The sequence below is a fragment of the Scyliorhinus canicula genome, chromosome 5 (genome assembly GCF_902713615.1).
Source record: "Scyliorhinus canicula chromosome 5, sScyCan1.1, whole genome shotgun sequence".
Taxonomy (NCBI): Eukaryota; Metazoa; Chordata; class Chondrichthyes; order Carcharhiniformes; family Scyliorhinidae; genus Scyliorhinus; species Scyliorhinus canicula.
The window spans coordinates 7,921,107-7,944,655 of NC_052150.1; the positions used below are offsets into that span (position 1 = coordinate 7,921,107).

General features: G+C 46.7%; 1 protein-coding gene across 4 annotated transcripts in view; it reads left to right on the plus strand.

Annotated features, from left to right (window-relative positions):
- Positions 1 to 6,739, plus strand: part of LOC119965744 (cadherin-6-like) — a 206,715-nt gene extending 199,976 nt beyond the window's left edge. For all 4 annotated transcript variants that reach the window (XM_038796523.1, XM_038796524.1, XM_038796525.1 and 1 more), the window contains exon 12: positions 716 to 6,739. In XM_038796523.1, coding sequence (XP_038652451.1) covers positions 716 to 1,206 — 491 coding nt within the window. In that variant the 3' untranslated portion in view covers positions 1,207 to 6,739. The remainder of the gene's footprint in view (positions 1 to 715) is intronic.
- The last annotated feature ends 16,810 nt before the right edge of the window (positions 6,740 to 23,549 follow it).

Consider the following 23,549-nt stretch of genomic DNA (forward strand, 5'->3'; position numbering starts at 1 on the left):
TCATTGCTCAAAGATTCAAGGCCCTTCATTGTTTTAATGGTACAGTTTGAAAGACAATTATCAGGGTAGGATATTTGGAACAGCCTTTGCTCTGAAATAATGCAATGGCATCTTTACCACTCAACCTGAAAGCATTTGAACATGGAATCGACCTTTCCCCCTCCCACCCCCAATTTAACTACTCATCCAAAGAGCCAGCAGTGCCAACATCACAACACTCTGTGCACGGTCCGGCCACCTAAAGCAGATGGCCTAATCCCAATCCGCTGATAATGGCTGTCTGTCACTCGGAGGAAAGTGTAAATTGAGTTATCCTCCAATTTGCTTTCCCCTGCGAAATGCCCAAACTGAATTGCATTTAGTTTCAGGTAGTGGAGATGAGGGGATAGAGCACCGGCTGTTGTATATCCTAACACTGTGTAATACAGTAAATTAACTTGGCGGCGTGTTAAGTCAACGAAAGGAAGAGATATAAAAAAAAGGTCCAATGTCAAAGTTGATTTAAATGGATCTTGATTTCAATCATTTTTGTTGCATTTAAGTCACTGAAGATGAGGCCAGATCACTTGTCAACAGCGAAGAGAGCCAAACGGTTGTGTTCCTGTAAACAGGGGGAGGGGGGGGGGGGGGGGGATTTACTTGAGGATTAAAACAATCCATTCTCTATTTCCCCTCTTTGAGTATAACAATTAAACAATATCCTTATTCCTTTCAGTTATTGTCGTGCTCTTTGCCGCCATGCGGAAGCAAAGAAAGAAAGAACCACTCATCATTTCGAAAGAGGACATCCGCGACAACATTGTCAGCTACAACGATGAAGGAGGCGGCGAGGAGGATACCCAGGCTTTTGACATCAGCACGCTGAGGAACCCGGAAGTAATAGAGGACACCCAGTTACGCAGGGACATAAAACCAGAGAACTTCCTTCTACCTCGGCCGGTCCCACCCGTACCAGATAATACCGACGTCAGAGATTTCATCAACCAGAGGTTAAAGGAGAACGATACAGATCCCGGGGCGCCTCCTTATGATTCTCTCGCAACATACGCCTACGAAGGAAATGGGTCCATAGCTGAGTCACTCAGCTCCTTAGAATCAGTTACCACAGAGACAGACCAGGATTACGATTACTTGAGTGACTGGGGACCACGGTTCAAAAAACTATCAGACATGTACGGAGGAGAAGACAGTGACAGGGACTCTTAGCAAGGAAACTCATCCCTTTAAATTCAGCTATCAAAAAGAGCGTTGCTGTGTAAACACAAGGGCCATTTTTTTCAAAACCTACCCTACTAAACATTTATTGTGAACTGTTGGACTTTATTCCATATATTCACGGTCTCAGAATGGTTCCAGTGTGAAAAGTGTGTCATTTACCCTTCATTTAATGAGCATCCTCAAGGTCCCGACTGTGTGTCTGTGGGAATTTATACAGTAATTATATACTTATCCTAGCCACTGACGCACTGGTGGAGACACAAGTTACGTTGCTCATTCTGTTTCTCATATAGAAATATTTCACAGGTAATACTGTCTACACAGAGGAATAGAAAATGTGTTAAAATAGGGATGTGCATAGAACAAGTTCTTGATAATGGCCTGAGGCAAATGTTGATGGTTTGGGAAACCCTGAGTTGGGGGCCAAGCATGAAATCACAGGTGCACGGTTCTTTCTTCCAGGGTCCAAGACTCGTTTGTGCTACTCTCCTCAAATCACGCCGATGCAAGGTCGGATCCACTCACTGTGGAAGAGGAAAAAGGTCCGTTTGCAAGACTGGTTATACCTGTAACAGGTTACGCCCATCGGGCTGCTCTTGAAACGCATTAAAAACGTGCATCAAACACGCGCTTTCTAAAGACGTGAAAGGTTCCGAGAGTCACACACGCGCCATTGAACTCCAAGACTTGGTCCAGTCAGAAACCCGCTGGGTCCATCCCAGGTTTTACAACCTTCGACGCTGAAGTCTGCTGGCCAGCACATCCCTCTGGTAAAATTAGTGAATTAGATGTTTGAGCTGAACATGTGGTTGAGTCAACTGTTTCTTTCACACTGTACTGTACTGTAACTTAGATTCAATATACACAGATGTATACATATTGTATGCAGAGCTGTATTATGTAGTGTCGATGTGAATCACTACAGGTGCATTCAATCAGAGTTAATCGGCTTGGTGTTGTTGACAGTTTGACGCTGCAGCGATTTATAGCTGCACATGTTACCGCACACGCTACCGTGACGATACATCGTTCCCTTTTACGTTCTTGTCTTGGCACGTTGCGAAGCTTAAAATCACTCCAGAACTTCTAATTCCTGAGAAAGCGGCAGCGACTTAAGTTGCAACCGAGTGCAGTTACCCGCGGATCGGAGGCGGCAGTGGTGCGGAATCATAGAATTTGGCAGTGCCATTTGGCCCATCGGGTCTGCACCGGCCCTTGGAAAGGGCACCCTACATACGCCACCTGTGAATATATCTCTTGTGCGGTCGAGTGAATTTTTATACTGATTTGGCTCTTGGATTCAGAATAATTCCTCCCTCCGCACCACAAGCAGTCAGCATACAATAGAGCCAGGGACCAATCGATTCCCGTCTTCCCACTAATATGTAGCTAACCTTCCCTACAATCCATTGGGAGTGGGGATTGGGACATTTTTACATAACGTCAGCATTAAGGAGCCTAGTAAAAGAGAGATATGTTACAAAGGGATCAGTCAAGGTAATTAATTAAAGATCAGAAACACTATTGCAGATCTAGCATGTACTCTCTGCATTGCCAATGGTTTTATATATCCAAGGAAGTGTTTTATGTAAACCACATGGTAGTGCATTGTTCATTATTCAACTTGCAGGAGAGGGGAGGGCTATATAGTAACCAGGTCTGTACCTCCAGTTAGACCTGTATCTAACAGCTTAAAGTTACCGCTCTGTGAAGTGACTGGAAGGTTGTCTTGTCTTAATGAAGGTCAGCAAGCTCTCGCCGTTTGAGGATTCCCTTTTCGCCACGGTACTGAGCCCCGTGGTGTTGCCCGTTTTCATTGCTGGCACAGGTTAACAAATTTATTCTGTCAGGTTAACTTGGAAATGTAAGTTATCATCTAATCGAACTAAACAACAGAAAAAAGCGATTTGCATTCACTGTTTTTCATTTAGAGTACAACGGGAGTGCAGGACGCTAAACTGTTGCAATGGTTTCTGAATAGAACTTAGTGGGATCTTCAATAATTAATGTGAATCATTGCGAAAATATTTTCCATTCCTCAAAAATCACCTTAGTTTAGATCTATTCTTCCTTATTGTCCCCGGTTGATCATTTTTGCAGCAACCAATGTACACTTATCCCTTAGGTATTGAAAGATTCCAGTAAATCAGCTTTAACTACCTAATTTAATCTTAGTCACCTGGAAGACAGACTTCACAACGCAATATCACTGCCAACTTCTTTTCACTCAATCTAGTGTGAAGCACTGAGGGCTGATGGGGTAAATGTAACAAAAAAAATTCATTTTAAAATTCTGAGCTTTTTATAGTTTCCTGCCCTCTTCAACGATGCAGTCCTCCTCTCTGGGTAAGCAGCCAATTAGGTCATGGAGATTTCTGCGGTTTCAGGTGTCAGGCAGTTTACGACGTGCATGTGAGCAGAGATCCTCGGCCTTTACTCAGGAGTAGACACTTGACGTCTAACCAATCATTCAAAACATTTAAAGGGCGGCACGGTGGCGCAGTGGTTAGCATTGATGCCTCATGGCGCCAAGGCCACGGTTCGATCCACGCCCCGGTCACAGTCCATGTTAAGAATGCACATTGTCCCCGTGCCTGCGTGGGTCTCACCCCCACAACCCAAAAAGATGTGCAGGGTAGGTGGATTGGCCACTCTAAATTGCCCCTTAATTGGAAATAAATAATTGGGTACCCTAAATTTATTTTTTTTAAATAAACGTTTAAAAAAACATCAATTTTCTTGATGTTTCTCACTCCTTTCTTCTGCATTCGTAGCTTCAGCTCTTCCCTTGGGCAAAAAACATTTTTATGAAATCTGTATTGATTTTGCATGTTCCTAATAGGACACACACTCAACCTACTTCAGCAAGGTCCTCTCCTTTTCACAGTGGTTGGCCAAGACCGTGCAACACTTAAGTTGGTGGAGCAGAGTGCCTTCCCTTCTTTTTACGTTGAGAAGGCAAAGCCAGCCAACAGTTTTCCAGGTAGTGTTGGAATGGATACAACTGGAAAAGTAAATATCCATTATATTTCTCTTGGATTTTTTAATTCCATTTAATACTTGCGACTCGTAGCAGCTGTTTGCTACTCCAAATGTGCATTTTGTATCCGTAGGATTAATACACTTGATTTAAATTTTAACAAATCGTTCGTGGCAAGAGAAAAGTTAAGCAAGGTGAACTCCACCCCCCCCCCCCCCCCCCCCACACCCCCCCCCCCCCCGAAAAAAAATGCTTGACCTAGACAGCCAGAAGTTTCTTGAAATAAAGTTGAGTAGCTTAAATCTTGTTTAACTGCAGCTTTTAAACAGTTCAATAACTCTGCTGCCAGTGGATTGGTGGACTTTGGGCATCTAAAGAGGATCTGTTAAAAATGGAGGCAACGGTAGCTCACTGAAGCCGGGTAAATGTTCAGAAGCAAGGATGCTTCGAGACATCACTTGATGGCAATAGGCAACCGACACTTCTGAGAGGACCCAGTACCACAGCCAATGGAAACATGAATGTAAATCGCGGAAGTAATTTCCCAGCATCTGGAATCCCACGTAATTAAAATGGACCATGGGCAGTGGCCCTGGTTAGTCAATAATAATTGGAGTACTAATTCTGATACTCTTCAAGAGCAATATTGTCCATTCATTGGACAAAGGGGTAAGCAATGGTGGAACGTGCCACTAAAGAGCGGCAATTTTTTATATTCCACGTTCTGTCACAGCACGCCCACCATTTCCTCGAATAGGATAATTGCCTTTAATGAAAAGGCTAGCTCACAGCACCTTTCGGTAACAGTACAAAGATCACACACGGCACCCTCTTTCTCATCCGAGGCTTTCCTGGAAACAGCGCAAAAAGTTCTGAAGCTACAAGGAGGTCCAAAGCTTCGAGTAAAGCTAAAAGCTTTGTAAATATCCCACGTTTACACGAGAAACTTGATCAAATAAGAGACAGTAACAAAACCTCATCAACATTCCAGAATAAGCACTATTTTTCTTTTGCCAAATTATTCCATTATTGTTCGAATCTGACTATTCTTCCTGCGCAGGTTGGGATAAACCAATGGAACTAGTTGAAAAAGAAGTGTACCCTGCCCTGTATCCTTTGGCTGTTCAATCATGTAGAGAATAACACTTCTGTAAGCTTTGTGTTCTTTTAAAATCCATAACTGTACTCATTGTCCAGTTAGGGTTAGCCTAGACAATCTTAACACTAATCAATGTTTTGTGTAGTGAAATTAGGAGAGACTTTGCTCAAGTTATTTGGACACTGAATGTTTGAAATTTGTTCAATTGAAATCACAGTCTAATCCAGTAAAAAAAAAGAGGAAACATTGTAAAGCAGTAATTTAAATCCTTTTCGTGCACAGAAACAAATATTCCTTTACTTGTCACTTAGCAGAAGGTTGTGTCTTTTTGGATGGCTGGCTCATGGAAGGATTGCACTTGTAGAACTGATTTAAAAGTCTGTGTGACAGATGAATGCGGGTGAAAATGGGACGTTCCTCTGGGCTGCATCTAGGTTCTTGCAAGAATTGATTTCGCTTACGTTTGTCAGTAAACTTGGTAACCCCGAGAGAAAACGTATCGGAAATCTAGACGAGCTCAGTAGTGGCTTGGATGCTGGGTTGGATTCTCCAATTTTGGGGGTATGGCCGCAGGATCTGTGGCGTGTTACGTGGGAAAAATTGGCGCAGCCCCAGCACCGATCATCCCACCAGTGAGCGGTTACCAGCTGCGTCACGTAAAACGCACGGCCCTCCTGATATAAACGCCTGGAGAACTGCCGGGTCTGTGGCCGCGCATGCGTACGGCGACAACCTGCAGGGGTCGCGCCGTACAACATGGCACCAACCCGCGGACCCAACCTGCCAGATGGTGCCCCCCCCTGGACACCCCCTTGCCACCCCCCCCAGCTGGAGAAATCAGGCATGATCTCACTTCCCTGAGGTGACATCAATGTGGAGATGCAGAGAAGGCAGCATTGGATGTTGCTGAGATGCCCTCGCTGCTCGAGCATCTTGACAGGAGGATAAAATACTGTGTAACCTAGGTGAGAGGCGTCAAGAGTGAAGGGAAGGCACACAGGGGAATCAAATCAAATGGACTCCTTACATGGGACGGCCACATCTCCTGTCAGGTTATTTTGTACAAGAATCCAGAACCGTGTTAAAACGTTAGGCCAAATGTTCCCAATTTATCTGATTAACCCAGTCAGATGTCTTTGATAAAATGACCTGCAATTTAAGTAGCTTTGTGGCTATTAACATTTATGTTTGTGTGAAATATTTTAATGTGGCTGGGCCAATTTGTAAAACTGAAAATAGCTAATGCCAATGAAGGATCTTTGCTTACATTTCTGGTCGAAACTTGCTTTTCCTCATTTCAAGATTTGCAAAGAATAGTCACTGTTAGCAGCATCCGTATGTCCAGCAACTGGAAAGAAATCTGAGTCTTTTTTTTGCTAAGTAACATTTTGTACCAAAATTATTTATATGATACTATTCAATAAAATGTTTTTATGTACTGATTCAGTTTCGGTTCATTTTCTTATTTTAATGTGATTTTAAATCAAATTCTCTCTTTTGCTAATAACAAAATTGGAAAGTCTCCTATCGCAATGTCCGGGGAAAGCCATATACAGGGTAGGTGCTGGGAGACTGCAAGGCTGCAATTCTTCGGCTCTCTAGGACTGGTGGGAGGTGAAGGGGCTTGTACAATTGGATACAATGTCATTCCTGCCACCTACTCGCTCCCGGCTGTCCCTATGCGACTTTGCCAGTGCTGGCAGAGGGGTCAAGTGGTTTTCTCGCCCACGGGTCAATTCAGGCTCTTGCGTGGCCAATCAGTGGCCACTTGAGGGTCTCCTCCAGCTGACATTGGGATTTTACACATAGCGGGGAAGGCCGCCACAAAGTATCCAGCCTACCAGGTGAAATAAGGTGGACTGTTGGCCGAGCAAACCGAGGGTGGGATCTCCTTTTCGGGCACCAGTTGCCCATTAGAGGCCTCACCCCCGCCCTCCATACTCCCCACATCCCCCCGCCTCCCTAGCCTGAAGCCTGGTTCAATCCCCACCCCACCCCCCCCAACCACATTCCTCCTGCCAAACTGGCCCTGGCAAGATCTCCTACCTGACCTGCCCCATGGCGGGCTCCATTGCAGCTGACTTTCCCCCAGGGGTAGTTTTACAGTCCCATCAGTGGCCACTGTGACCAGCTACACTGCCAAGCAAGGGAGCTGTGGTTCCTAGAGGGAGGAGTTCCCGTTGGACTGTCAAATATCTGTGGGGCAAACTGGCCAGAAAGGTTGTCTCACACCCAACCTTTACACTCGACTGGGGGTGGAAGGGGAGCGGGGGTTGGCATACAATTCAGCTCTTAGTAACAGATGGGTCATGAGCTTACTTTATATCTGATATACCATCAATAGGACTCGAGTCGTGAAGAAGTTCCAAATAACAGATTTTAATGAACTAGTTGTGTGTCCGGCAGAGAAAGACCGACTGCTGGCTGCTACGGGTTCTTATACCCCGCCTCGTAGGAGGGGCTACCGGCCTCTTGGCCAATCGGTGAGCAGTCACATGACTAGCCTCAGCCAATTGGCAGAGAGACACATGACCTTCCTGAGCCAATGGGCAGCGAGTCCTCTGCACCAATGGCAGCACTACTCTGAGGTACCGTAAACCTCCTAGTCATATCACCACAATATTATTATTGGTTGCTAGGAAACTTGAGCAGATTAGGAAAGTGTGACAGTTTCAGAAGCATATTTGAAACATGAGGTGCACCAGAGCGGAACAGTTAAACAGTGAGGGATGGACAACTCAACTAAAATTTCTCTGTGCACTATTTATTCAGAGTTATTCAAATAGACACCAACTTCACTAAAATCCTGCCGACACGGAATTCTATCGGGACAATTTAAGCAACACCTTGATTCTGAGGTTACATAGTAAATACGTTAATCTCTCCACCACTGGAGACCATGTCCTCAGCTGCCAAGGTGCTAATCTGCAGAATTCCCTCTCTGAACGTTCCTTTCATTTGTGTTTTCCTGATAACCCTCCTGTGAAGTGCCGTATGGTGCTTCACCACTTTTACATCGGAACATAGAAAATAGGAGCAGGATGAGGCCATTCGGCCCTTAGAGCCTTTTTTCGCCATTCATCATGGCTGATCATCCAACTCAATAGCCTCATCCCACCTTCCCTCCCCCCCCCCCCAATATCCTTTGATCCCCTTCACCTGAAGGGTGCTATATAAATGACAGTTGTTTTTGAGATTGCCTGTGTGTGCCAGGCGCAACAGAAATTAAAATGCATTTGGGACTCGTGGCGCCTGACGCTAATCCCGTTGAGCCAATTTTCCAGCTCTGGCAACATCCTCACAAATCTCCTCCGTACCCTCTTCAGTGCAATTACATCCTTTCTGCAATGAAGTGACCAGGACTGCTGATAGGACTCAAGTTGTGACCTAACAAATGATTTGTACCGTTGCAGCATAACCTCCCTGCTCTTATATTCTATGCCTCGGCTAAAACATGAAAGGATCCCACATGCACTGGAGTGCTGTCTGGTTGCATTAGAAGTGCAGCTGGAGTTTGGTGAAACAGGGAGTTGGGTGAAAGAGAATGCGGAGGTGATGAGTCCCTTCTTTTCTCTGATTGGTAAGGATTGGTGAGCACTTCTGCTCTTTAAAATAAAAGTAAGGTCTGAGGGAATTTGGAGCATAAGAGGACAGAGGGACTTTAAGTAACTCGTACAGTACAGAGCACCGGAGATCAGAGAGAGAGATGAGCAAAGCACCAGGAAAACTGAAAATCGAGCAGCCCAGCATCCCTTTACTCAATCCAGAGCCTGCGGTGATATCAGGATTCAAAAGTGACGCAGGGCAAGTGGAAGTTGTTGATTGGGTACATACAGATGGTGAGTATTTACACTACTATTATTGCTTATAGTTTGTAAAGTCTTTATTTTGTGGTTTATAGTTTGTGAGGGCTATATTCTGTATTAAAAAGGTAAGGGGAGAAGGATTTAAGCAGTAAAGTACTTGATATTATTTGATTTTAAGAGTCCTTTAAAGGTTTAATCAAAAGGGTTAAGTCATGGCAGGAGAGCCCAAGGCCGTAGCTTGGCCCTCCTGCTCTATGTGGGAAGCTGGGCACATTTCCAGTGCCCAGGTGCAGCATATGTGCAGAGGTGTCTCCAGCTGCAGCTCCTGGAAGTCCAGCTTTTAGAGCTGGAGCAGTGGCTGGGGACACTGTGGAGTATCCACGAGGAAGAGAGTACCGTGGATAGCATGAATAAAGAGGTGGTTACACTGCAGGCTAAGAGTCCACAGGCAGGAAGGGAATGGGTTACCACCAGGCAGACCAAGGGGACTGGGCAGGCAGTGCAGGAATCTCTTGCTGCTGTTCCCATGTGAAACCAATGTGCCGCTTTGGATACTGAGGGGAATGACGTGTCAAGAGAAAGCAGCGACAGCCAAATTTGTTGCACCACAGTTGGTTCTGCTGCAGAAGGAAGACGTGTAAAGTGTGGGAATGCAATAGCTATAGGGGATTCAATTGTAAGGGGAATAGATAGATGTTTCTGTGGCTTCAAACAAGACTCCAGGATGGTATGTTGCCTCCCTGGTGCTAGGGTCAAGGATGCCTCAGAGCAGGTACAGGGGGAGGGTGAACAACCTGTGGTCATGGCACACATCAGAATCAATGACAAAGGTAACAAAAAAAAAGGGGATGAGGTCCTAAAAGGAATATAAGGAGTGAGGAAGTGAGTTGAAAAGTAGGACTTCAAAGGTAGTGATCTCAGGATTATTACCAGTACCACGTGATAATCAGAGTAGAAATAGCAGTATATTGGATGATTGCACGCTGGAAAGACGGTGCAAGGGGGAGGGAGGGTTTTTGATTCCTGGGATTGTGGGACCGGTTCTGGGATGAGGTGAGACCAATACAAACTGGACGGGTTATACCTGGGCAAACTGGGATTGAGGGCCAAGGGTGAGGGCTAGTGTGGTTGGCGAGGGTTTAAACTAGAATGGCAGGCGAGTGGGAACCTAAGCAGGATGACAAGAGAAAGAGAAACAAGGACAGCAATAAAATAAAGAACAGTAAAATGCCAAAAATGTAGACGGGGTAATCAAGGGTGAGAGGCAAATAGGGTCATAGTACAAAGAAAAGTTAGGATGATTAAAAATGGCAAAAAGGCAAGCCCAATGGCTTTGTACTTTAATGCGCAAAGCATTCGGAATAATGTAGGTGAACTGACGGCACAAATCAAGGTAAATGGATATGATCTCATAGTCATTACGGAGGTTGCAAGGAGATCAAATCTGGGCACTTAATCTTCAGGGATATTGGATGTTTCAGAAGGACAGGAGGGAAGGAAAAGGTGATGGGATAGAACTGTTAATAAGAGATGAAATTAGGACAGTTGTGAGAGACGAGCTAGATTCAGATGATGTAGAGTCCATTTGGGTGGAGGTTAAAAAAACAGCAAAGGAAAGAAGACATTGGTCGGAGTGATGTATAGACTCCCAAACAGTAGCTACCCTGTAGGAAAGGGTATAAATCAACAAATAATGGGAGCTTGCAAAAATAGAGCAATAATTATGGGTGATTTTTATCTTAATTGGACTAATCTTGATTGGGTTAATCAAGGTGGAAAGGGTAGCTATGATAAAAGTGCATTTGGGATCATTGCCTCGAGCAATATGTAATGGAGCCAACCAGGGAACAGACTATCTTGGATCTCGTAATGGGTAATGAGGCAGGTTTAATAACTGACCTCAGAGTAAAAGATCCCCTAGGAAGTAGTGATCATAATATGTGATAACTAAATATTCAGCTTGAGAGTGAAAAACGTGGCTCGGAAACAAGTTTGTTTAACTTAAATAAAGGGAATTGCAATGAAATAATGGTTGAGTTAAATAAAGTGAACTGGGCGGATGGATTGGCAGGAAAGATAAGCAGTGCAAGATAGTTAAGGAGGTCATTCAGGACTCTGAGCAAAAATATATCCAAGTAAGAAGGAAAGATTCTCTGAGAATAAACCAACGAAGGATGTGAAGTGGAGTATTAAGTAGAAAGAAAAAGCACATACGGAGGCAAATGTCAGTGATGGCCTGAAGACTGGAATAATTTCAGAACCCAGCAAAGGAGGATTATTAAGGAAGTAATAGCTGCACATTTGGAAAATCATAATCTAATCAGAGTCAGCATGGCTCCACGAGAGGGACATCCTGTCTGACAAATTTATCAGAGACTTTTGAGGAAGTGTCAACCAGGGTGGATAGAGGGGAACAAGTAGATGTGTTGTATTTGGACTTCGATAAGGCATTCGACAAGGTACCTCACAAAAGCCCATGTTGTTGGAAGCTGTATTTTGGCTTGGAGAGAGAATTGGCTAATGGCCAGGAAACAGCGAGTGGGGATAACAGGTTCTTTTTCAGGTTGGCGACCTGTGACCAGTGGGGTCTCACAGGGATCAGTGCTGGGACTGCAACTGTTTACAATTGATATCAATGACTTGGAGGGAGGAAACGAATGTACTGCAGCCAATTTTGCAGACGACACAAAAATAGGTGGAAAGGCAAGGTGCGAGAGGGACACAAACAGTTTGCAAAGAGATATTGATCGGGTAAATAAGTGGGCAAACAGTTGGCAAATGGAGTATAATGTAGGAAAATGTGAAGTTGTTCCTTTTGGAAGGGAGAACAAAACAACAGAGTATTATTTAAATGGAGAAAAACTGCAGAAAGCTGCAACACAAAGGGACTTGTGCACGAGACACAGAAAGCTGGCACACAGGGGCAGCAGGTAATCAGGAAACTGGCACACAGGGGCAGCAGGTAATCAGGAAGCTGGCACACAGGGGCAGCAGGTAATCAGGAAGCTGGCACACAGGGGCAGCAGGTAATCAGGAAGCTGGCACACAGGGGCAGCAGGTAATCAGGAAGCTGGCACACAGGGGCAGCAGATAATCAGGAAGCTGGCACACAGGGGCAGCAGGTAATCAGGAAGCTGGCACACAGGGGCAGCAGGTAATCAGGAAGCTGGCACACAGGGGCAGCAGGTAATCAGGAAGCTGGCACACAGGGGCAGCAGGTAATCAGGAAGCTGGCACACAGGGGCAGCAGGTAATCAGGAAGCTGGCACACAGGGGCAGCAAGTAATCAGGAAGCTGGCACACAGGGGCAGCAGGTAATCAGGAAGCTGGCACACAGGGGCAGCAGGTAATCAGGAAGCTGGCACACAGGGGCAGCAGGTAATCAGGAAGCTGGCACACAGGTACAGCAGGTAATCAGGAAGCTGGCACATAGGCAGCAGGTAATCAGGAAGCTGGCACACAGGGGCAGCAGGTAATCAGGAAGCTGGCACACAGGGGCAGCAGGTAATCAGGAAGGCTAATGGAATGATGCCCTTGTTTCAAGGGGGTTGTAGTACAAGTGTCAGGACATCTTGCTGCAACTGGACAAGGTGCAGTTGCAGCAAGACGTCCACATCTGGAGCACTGGGAGCAGGTTTGGTCCTTTTATTGAAGGAAATATATTATTTAATAGGAGGAGGTTTAGAGAGGTTTCACTGGGATGATCCCGGTATGGAGGGATTGTCTTGTGAGCAAAGGTTGAACAGGTCGGGACTCCCCTCATTGGAATTTAGAAGAATGAGAGATGATCTCTTTGAAACATCGAGGATTCTAAAGGGGTTTGACAGGGTAAATGCTGAGAGGATGTTTCCTCTCATGGGAGAGTCTGGGACCAGAGGGCAGAGTGTCCGAATGAAGGGGGGGCCAATTGAAGACTGAGATGAGGAGGAATTTCTTCTCTCAGAGGATTGTGAGTCTCTGGAACTCCTTCACACAGAGAGCTGTGGGGGCAGAGTCCGTGTGTATATCTAAGGCTGAGATAGATTATTGATCAGTAAGGGAATCAAGGGTTACGTGAAAAGGGCAGGGAAGTGGAGGTGAGGAATGTTGAATCAGCCATGATCCTACTGAATGGAAAAGCAGGCTCGAGGTGCTGAATGAACTCCTCCTGTTCCTATTTCTTATTGTCTTACGACCTTCTTAACCATCTTATCGATCTGTCCTGGTTCATAATATATATAAGAAAATGGAGAAAATTCACTCTTCGAGCAACACTTGACATTTTATCACCCTACATTTGTGAATAGTTTCAAGGACCTTTAAGAAGTTTTTTTTAATGACTGACAAAATGATGTGCCATTTCCAGGATGCCCTTTGTAAAACGTAAATGACCCGATGACATAATGACAGGGTGGAAAACAACATACCAGGCTCTCGACTGACTCTTACTTTGCACGTACTGAATTATTCAGAGCTGTGGAATAATTTAAATGCCCAAGCTTCTGTAGTCAGGTCTACAATACAAGGTCCATTTCAGGAAAGTATTGCACTAGAACAGGTTCAGTTCAGGAGGTTCATGTAAGAACGACAAGCTCTTTCCTGTTTCTGAAAGTGCTGCAAATGTGACACGCTTAACCTTAATCCAACTATATTGTGTGTCAAAGTACATACCTTCCAGCACGCAAGTCTGCGTACAAATGTGACCGTCAGAGTTAGTGTATTAGACATGCTCCAATCGTACCTGGGATTATCTTTTTTTAAAAATAAATTTAGAGTACCCAATTCATTTTTTCCAATTAAGGGGCAATTTAGCGTGGCCAATCCACCTAGCCTGCACATCTTTTGGGTTGTGGGGGCGAAACCCACGCAGACATGGAGAAAATGTGCAAACTCCACACGGACAGTGACCCAGAGCCGGGATCGAACCTGGGACCTCGGCGCCGTGAGGCAGAGTACCTGGATTATCGAAACTCAAATCATTAAATTATTTAGCCACGTCTGTTAGTAGTCAACATTCTGAAAGCAGAAACAAAATCGATGGGGGCGATTTTTAGCCCGTGTTAGCAGTCAACGAGAATGGAGATGCAGCGGAAAACTCACGCTTGCGAGATCGTGTTTTCTGATTTTCTAGGCCCCTCGCCGGTGATGTAACGAGAAAAACATCAGGGAAGGCTCATAATCTCACTTTGACGTATTATATTACGGAGTGCTCCTGCTGGGATTGGGACTTCACCCCCCCCCCCCCCCCCCATCTCCGCCTCTCCCCTCCCCCCCCCCCCCCCACACTCATTGAAGAATAATCAGTCGCACCACAAAAACTCTATCAAAACAAGGGCAAGGCGACTTCACCTCCAATGGGGATATTGGAGGTGAACGCTCAGGTCGTCATTACCATCCAGCCTGCCAATCACAGAGGGGGCAGCAGAGAGGCTGCGGGGGGCCCAAATAAGCCTAACCCGGAGCGGGTGGGGGGGAGGGGGGGGGGGGGGGAGAACGACGCTGATTCAATATCGCCATCTCAGGGGGTGGGATCGCTCGCAGGCTTTAGGGGCCCTTCACGTCAGTGAGCCTTTTTGTTTAAGGGGCTCTGGTAGCTGGTTTTCAGTCAGCGCGGCCCGTGTCCTCCTTGCTGGGCTTCTGGCCGTTTCACCGCTGAGGGATTGACCCTCCAGAGTGGCAGCTGGAAAGTGGGTGAGAGCGGGTGAATCCATAGAGTTAGCACTGGGACAACTACAAGGTTATTGGGTAGGTTTTTTAAAAAAAATCATTAACGGAGTGTGAGCGTCGCTGGTTAAACCAGCACTTATGGCCCATCCCTCGTTGTCCTTCAGAAGGTGGCGGTGAGCTGCCTTCTTGAACCCCTGCAATCCTTGAGGTGTAGGTACACCCACTGTGCTGTTAGGGAGGGAGTTCCAGTAATCTGCCCCAGTGACAGTGAAGGAACGGTGATATATTTCCAAGTCAGGGGGGTGAGTGACGTGGAGGGGAACCTCCAGGTGGTGGGGTTCCCAGGTATCTGCAGCTCTTGTCCTTCTAGATGGTTGTGGGTTTGGAAGCTACAGTCTCAGGAACCTTGTTGAGCTACTGTCGTGCATCTTGTGGATGGTACATACGGCTACCACTGTTCATTGCTGGTGGAGGGTTTGAATGTTTGTGGAAGGGGGAGTAGTGAAGCGGGCTGCTTTGTCCTGGATGGTGTCGAGCTTCTTGAATGCTGTTAGAGCTGCGCTCATCCAGGCAAGTGGAGAGTATTCCATCACACTCCTGCCTTGTGCCTTGTAGATGGTGGTCAGGCTTTGGGGTGGTCAGGAGGTGAGTTACTCACCGTAGGATTCCTAGCCTTTGACCTGCCCTGGTAGCTACAGTATTACTATGGCTAGTCCAATTAAATTTCTGATTAATGGTGACCCCCAGGATGGTGACTGTGGGGCACTCAGTGATGGTAATGCCATTGAATATCAAGGGGCGATGGCCAGATCCTCTCTTGTAGGAGATGGTCATTGCCTGGCACTTGTGTGGCGTGAATGAAACTTGCCACTTGTCAGCCCAAGCCTGGATATTGTCCGGGTCTTGCCACATTTGGACATGGACTGCTTCAGTATCGCGAATGGTGCTGAACATTGTGCAGTCATCCGCAAACATCCCCACTTCTGACATTATAATGGAAGGGAGGTCATTGATGAAGCAGCTGAATATGGTTGGGCCTCAGACACTAGCCTGAGGAACTCCTGGAGTGATGTCCTGGAGCTGAGATGATTGACGTCCAACCACCACAACCATCTTCTTTTGTGTCAGGAATGACTCCAACCAGTGGAGAGTTTTCTGTCTGATTCCCATTGACTCCAGTTTAGCTGGAGGTCCTTGACGCCATATTTGGTTAAATGCTGCCTTGTTGTCAAGGACAGTCCCTCTCATCTCACCTCTGGCATTCAGGGCAGCATGGTGGCGCAGTGGTTAGCACTGCTGCATAGGGCACTGAGGACCCGGATTCGATCCCGGTCCCGTATCACTGTCTGTTTGGAGTTTGCACATTCTCCCTGTGTCTGCTAGTGTTTCACCCCCACAACCCAAAAGGTGTGCAGATTAGGTGGATCGGCCGTGCTAAACTGCTCCTTAATTGGAAAAAGAAAATGGCGTACTCCAAATGTATTTTTAAAAAATCTCTGGAGTTCAGCTCTACTTTCCATGTTTGTACCAAGGCTATAATGAGGTCAGGAACTGAGTGACCCTGGCAGAACCCAAACTGAGTGTCCATAAGCAGGTTATTGCTGAGTAAGTGTCGCTTGATTGCACAGTTGATGACTCCTTCCATCACTTTGCTGATGATGGAGAATATACTGATAGGGCGGAAATTAGCTGGGTGGGATTTCTTTTGTACAGGACGCTCCTGGGCAATTTTCCACATTGCCGCGTGGATGCCAGTGTTGCAGCTGTACTGGGACAGTTTGGCTAGGGGTGTGACTTTTGGCTAGTCTTCAGTACTATAATAACCATTAATAATCTTTATTGTCACAACTAGGCTTACATTAACACTGCAATGAATTTACTGTGAAAAGCCCCTAGTCGCCACATTCCGGCACCTGTTCATGTACACAGAGGGAGAATTCAGAATGTCCAATTCACCTAACAGTACGTCTTTCGGGACTTGTGGGAGGAAATCGGAGCACCCGGAGGAAACCCACGCAGACACGGGGAGAACGTGCAGACTCCATACAGTCAGTGACCCAAGCCCGGAATCGAACCTGGGACCCTGGTGCTGTGAAGCAACAGTGCTGCCGGGATAGTGTCAGGGGCCCATAGCCTTTGCATCCATTGCCTTCAGCCAATTTCTTATATCACGTGGAGTGAATCGCATTGGCTGGAGATTGACATCTGTGATGAAATGGAGAATTCCCGGGCGTTTTACAACGCCAGAATCGGCACCAAACCCTCACCGATTCTGGGACCTGTGAGGGGCTAGCAGCTGCGCCGGGTAAAATTCCCGGCTACTGTACCAAAAACGGCCAGCGAATGGCCGATTCCGTGGCCGCGCACGGCAATGGCCTGCAGTGGTTGCACTGCACAACATGGCGTCGGCTGTGCACACACCCGGGGCTGGATTCTCCAATAATCGGGCTATGTCCCCAAGTCAGCGTAAAAACGCTGGCGTTTCACTCTAGACTTTCCTTGAGAAGGTCCTGATCGATTCTCCTACCTGCACATGGCTGGCAGGGCCCCAGAGTGCTTCTCGCAACGCTGGCTGCGAATACGGGGCCCACACTTCCAATCTGGACTCCGCGCATGCGCACGGCGGCGGCCTGCAGCTGCCCCATGCGACATAGTGGGCTTGGACCGCGGAGCGGCACCATGAATGTAGCCCCCCCCACCCCCCCCGATATCATGCATGCCTGCGGATTCGACCCGCCCGATCGCTCCCCTGGCCCTCCATGAGGCCCCCCCCAGTGAACGATCCCCCCGCCCGCAGCTGCCTCCCGGCAGTGCCGACAGCCAATAGGTGGTTAGAACCATGCCGTCGGGAACACAGCTGGTTTTGCATGGCGGGGGGGGGGGGGCTCTGTCAATGGTAGTTCACGCGCGCGCGTGATTCTCCAGGGACCGGAGAATCGCGGGAGCGGCGCCGGTCCGAATTTCCGGTTTGATGACTATTCTCCCAGGCTCGGAGAATCCAGTCCCCGACCTGCCAAATATGGCCCCCATCAGTCCCCCCAGCCCTTACAGAAGCCCCCCTCCCCGGCCAGAGGCACGGCTCCGCGGCGGAGCTGGTCACAGTCCGCGGCCACCACGCCGGGTTCCCGACCGCTCAGATCACACGTCAACCGCGCGTCGGGAACTTGGCCCATCGGGGCCGGTGAATCGGGCACTCCCCCCCCCCCCCCCCCCCTCCACCCCGCCCGCCAACCCGGTCTGGACTTGAAATAAGTGTTGGGGAGGCATTTAAAAAGAACGCCCCCCCCATTGAATACAGAAATTAAGTTTTACCGGGGCGAGCGCATCAGAGGCAATTCACCACATGTGCAATGTGAATCACGAGGGGAAAAAGAGGCTGAATATTTGATGAGATTTCCTGCCATTGGTGGAGACAGGATTCTCCTCAGTTACCGCACCGCAACCAACACTTTGAAAAAACATGGTAAGATTCCGCCCAATATTTCTAATTCTGCGAAATCACAAATTGTGTGTGGTTCAAACAGAATAGTGTGAAAAGGCAAATAATGCGTCTTCAGATATGCGAGCAAGCCAATAATAATAGGTGTTGATCTCCAGATGCCTTGGAGGCTAATAGCAGTAACGTGTGGGAGTTTAATGCTCGGTGCCAGCCATGGAAAGTGGAATAGCTTCAGGATGGAAGGTTCAAGCCACTTGCAAAGTCAAGCAAACATTTATCTCACTAACCGAGCAGTTCAGCAGGAAGACTGTCATCCACCTCAATGTTCAAAGGTTATTGAAGGCAAAATCTAATAGCTTCACAAGAACACTGCCTCTCCATTTCTTTATGACCAATTTACAAAATCAGAAAAAGTTTGCAAAGCATAAAAGGACGGCTTGCATTTCTATCCTGCCTTGCATGACCTCTTGATGTCCTAAAAACACTTTACAGCAAATGAAGTACTTATTCTGAATGCATGTCGGAAATGTAATTTGCACAAAAGCTCTCACAAACAGCAATGTGATAATGACCAGATTATCTGTATTTAGTGATGTTGATTGAGATTTGCCGAGGTGCTGGTGATAATTTCCCTGCCCTTCTTTGAAATAATGCCCCTGCATCTTTTACGTCCATCTGCGGGGCTGACAGGGCCTTGGTTCAATATCTCAACTGAAAGCTAGTAACGCCAACAGTGCAGCATCCCCTTCACACGACACTGGAGATGTCAGCCCGAGACTGCTGCCCTCTAGTCCTGGAGAGGGGATCTTGACCCCCCCACGATCATCTGACTCAGATGTGAAAGTGTCACCAACTGAAAACTTGGACACAAATCAAATCTGAAGAATTCTTTTGAAGAACACGCTTCAAAAGAAAACGATCTACTGTTTAAATACTGTAAGTAAATACTATTTAAGGACAGAAAGAACGGCTTGCATTTATGTACCACTTACAAGATGCAGTGGAGCAAGTCGCCAAGGCTCCTTTGGCAGCACCTTTTGAACTTGCGACTTCTGCCACCCAGAAGGACAAAGGCAGCAGTTGCTTGGGAGGATCCCCTGAGCATAAATTTGTATATCAAAGAACGGCTGAAAGCTGGTGCAGTTGCTATTTTCTCATTGTCTTCCTGTAGCATTCTGGGATCCATGCCATTAGGGTTTGGTGTCTTTACCATTTTTGAGCTCCAGTTACAATTTCAGTACAAATCTCTTATCTAAATTCACTGTTTCCACCGTTGGTACGTCACTCTTGCATTCTATTGTTGTAATGGGAGTTATCGATGAGTTTCTCTTCTTCATCTTTTCCTGAAGGCTTTGTTATTAGACACATGTTATTTTGCTTCTGTCCCACCCTAGCCCAAACACCTCTGTTAACAAAATTAAAGAATTAATCTGTTGTTGGTACAGAACTGGAATATTACTGAAACAAAAGAGCATGCTTTTGAAGCTTTTCAGCTTGCACTTATCAGGATAGATTCACAAGAATACCAAATATCAAAAGGAACAGAAATTTATACTGCTGACGGGCTTGCTGGTTGGTTGGTAAGTGGACGCCGATTGGCATAGATGTTGCCATGTCTGCCCTGATGTGTGCAAGGTGAAAATATTTGACAGCATGTCTCTTTTTAGATGATTACTATTAAATAATTACCCCTTAGTCCCTGTGCCTTTATCTAGTCACCGGATAGTGGCCGGGAACAAGAAGCCTGGCTGGTTTATCCTTTCCCTAATTCCTGTTTTTTCTGGCCAGTATTGTAGCCCCCCCCCCCCCCCCCCCCCCCCCAACCCCAAACTGCTATCATGGGGATGATAACTCAATTCAGATCTTCTTATCTCAGCGTTAAGCCCTGTGCCCCCTTCACCAAGTATGCCATTGTAGATGTATGATGTGGAGATGCCGGCGTTGGACTGGGGTGAGCACAGTAAGAAGTCTTACAGCACCAGGTAAAGTCAAACAGGTTTGTTTCAAACACTAGCTTTCGGAGCACTGCTCCTTCCTCAGGTGAAAGATGCAAATCGGGAATGTAAACTTTGGGAAAAGCAGACTTCCTACAAACATCATGACACTGTGCACTGAAGTCAATAAAATGGTCACTTTGTGGGACGTGAGCATCATTGGCTAGACCTCCATTTTAGATGGTATTTGAGGGTCAACCACATTGCTGTGAATGTGAATCTGGAGTCACATGCGGGCCATGCCAGGTAAGGATGGCAGGTTTCCTTCCTAAAAGACCAGATGGATTTTGACAACAATTGTTTCATGGTCATCGTTAGACTTTTAATTCCAGATATTTTTTTGATTTAAAATTTTTTTTTAGAGTATCTAATTCATTTTTTCCAATTAAGAGGCAATTTAGCGTGGCCAATCCACCTAGCCTGCGCATCTTTGGGTTGTGGGGGCAAAACCCACGCAAACACGGGGAGAATGTGCAAACTCCAATCGGACAGTGACCCGGAGCCGGGATCGAACCTGGGACCTCAGCGCCGTGAGGCCATAGTGCTAACCCACTGCGCCAACATGCTGCCTAATTCCAGATTTTTATTGATTTCAAATTGCACCATCGGCCGCTGCGAGATTTGAACCCGGGCCCCCAGATTTTGCTCTGGGTGTCAGTCGTCCAGTGACAATACTACTTTGCCACTGCTTCCCTGACTATGCTATCTCACCCACAGTAGCACAGTGTGTAGCACTGTTGCTTCACAGCTCCAGGGTCCCAGGTTTGTTTCCCGGCTTGGGTCACTATCTGTGCGGAGTCTGCACTGGTTTCCTCCAGGTGCTCCGGTTTCCTCCCACAAGTACTGAATGACGTGCTTGTCGGTGAATTGGACATTCTGAATTCTCCCTCAGTGTACCTGAACAGGTGCCAGAATGTGGCAACCAGGGGATTTTCACAGTAACTTCATTGCAGTGTTAATGTGAGCCCACTTGTGACAGTAAAGATTATTATCATACCCTAATGACTGAAGATAGTTAAATTTTGAAGAAATTAAAACTGTCCCAGAACAAAAGTGAACCAGGGAAAAACTAGGGAGAAAATTCTAGGGATCAGGCTCCCCCCAAATGTCCGACAAACGGGCAGTACCTCTTGCATCCCATATTCTGGAGGCTACATTCCAAATAGTTGTCTGTTTGGAGGTATAATTCAAGTTTGTTGGGGGTCAAGGTAGTGGGTCAGCCGCACAGTATGCATCCTGCCTGATTTTCTCTCCCATTTACTACTATTTGGTGGGCAGTGTACCCCTAATCTTCACACCCCTCACACCCCCCCCTCCCCCCAAAATCAAGGTTTAATTTTACTCTGCTTTTCCCTGAAAAAAAACATGGAGCAGCCTCACGACAAAATGGAAGGGGTTTTCAACCCCAAACGTGGAACACAAGCAGAAAAATCAAATCAGTCTGCGGACCATCGTACTTGCCTGAAAGAGGAAAAAGCGAGAGATTAACAGGGTGACTCTGTCGGGAGAAACGGCAACAAGCATCGGAAAAGAATTAAGAACAACTCAGAACCTGTTACAGGAGAAAAAGCAGTTCTGACAAGAGAAGCAGCCTGGGAATAGACTGCAGGTGAGCAATCTGCAGACAGATGCAGTGATCGCAAACAGTGATGAACATCAGATTACCTTTGATCAATGTTTATTTCCTGCCGTGGCCAATAAACCTTCGCTTTGATCCGTCAGTGATAGATGTGTTGAGAAAAAAAAACAATGTTTTCTGTTTCAAACCAATATTGCTTTAAAACTTACTTCAGCGATAACGGAATATTTCTTTACAGAGTTTCGATTCACTAATGCTCTGGCTCTCACAACAACCACATTTCCATCTTGGATTAGCAATCCATGAAGTCACATCAGACAACTTTAACATAGAACATAGAACAGTACAGCACAGAACAGGCCCTTCGGCCCTCGATGTTGTGCCGAGCAATGATCACCCTACTCAAACCCACGTATCCACCCAATACCCGTAACCCAACAACTCCCCCCCTTAACCTTACTTTTTAGGACACTACGGGCAATTTAGCATGGCCAATCCACCTAACCCGCACATCTTTGGACTGTGGGAGGAAACCGGAGCACCCGGAGGAAACGCACGCACACACGGGGAGGACGTGCAAACTCTGCACAGACAGTGACCCAGCCGGGAATCGAACCTGGGACCCTGGAGCTGTGAAGCATTTATGCTAACCACCATACTACCGTGCTGCCCCACGGTTGAGAACTTTATTGAACAATGCTGGGAAAAAGCAGCCCCTTTGATTGGCGTCCTCCCCATCAGTGACAACCGTGTGTACCATCGACAAGACGCACTGCAGGAATTCTCCAAGGCACCTTCGACAGCACCCTCCAATTACCCATAACCTCTGCCACCTAGAAGCTCAAGGGCAGCAGATGCATAGGAACACCACCTGCCAGTTGCCCCTCCAGGTCACTCACCATCCTTACTCTGAGCAATATCGCCCACCCTTCACTGTCGCTGGGTCAAAATCCTGGAACCCCCCTCCCTAAGCGCGATGGGTGTACCTACACCACATGGCCGTACAGCAGTTCAGGAACGTGACGCACTACCAACTTCTCAAGGCCAAATAAGAATGGGCAATAAATGCTGGTCTCACCAGTGATGCATGTATCCCGCAAAATAATTTTTAAAACATAAAATTGCATCAATTTGTTGCGCTTTGTAGCTTCAGATGGACCTGTCCAAGTTGTTACAACAGTTGAGAACCAAGCACGTTTTGGTTTCCACGTAAAAAGGATAAAGAAGCGCTGGAGATGGAACAGAAAAGATTCACAAGAACGATGCCAGAACGTGAGAGGTTGTAACTATCAAGAAAGACTGAACAAGCTGGGCTCTTCTCTGTACAAAAGGAAAGACTGAGAGGCGGTCGGAGAGAACTTTAAGCTAATTAATCTATTTGATAGGTTAAGCAAAAAGATTTTTCCACTCACATGACAAACTCAATGCCTCAACCATAATATAGCCACTCATAAATCCAATCGATAATACCGAAGAAGCTTCTTTAGCCAGAGAGACCGTCGAACTTGCTCCCGCATGGAGTGAAAAACAAAGACGCATTGAAAAAAGAAGCTTTGATAATCGCACGAGGGAGGAGCGGAAAGCTGAGCCGACAGGATGAGATGAAGTAGGGTGGGAATAGGCCCATGTGAAGCATAAACACGAGATAGGTCGAATGGCCTGTTGGCATGCTATAGGCCTGTGAATACTGGCAGGCACATTTCCCTACAGCGCTGCTGATTGGTATTACCAAGGAACTGGTTAAGAAAAAACTAATGCTAAGGATTGGAATTCTTTGAGGACGCCCCT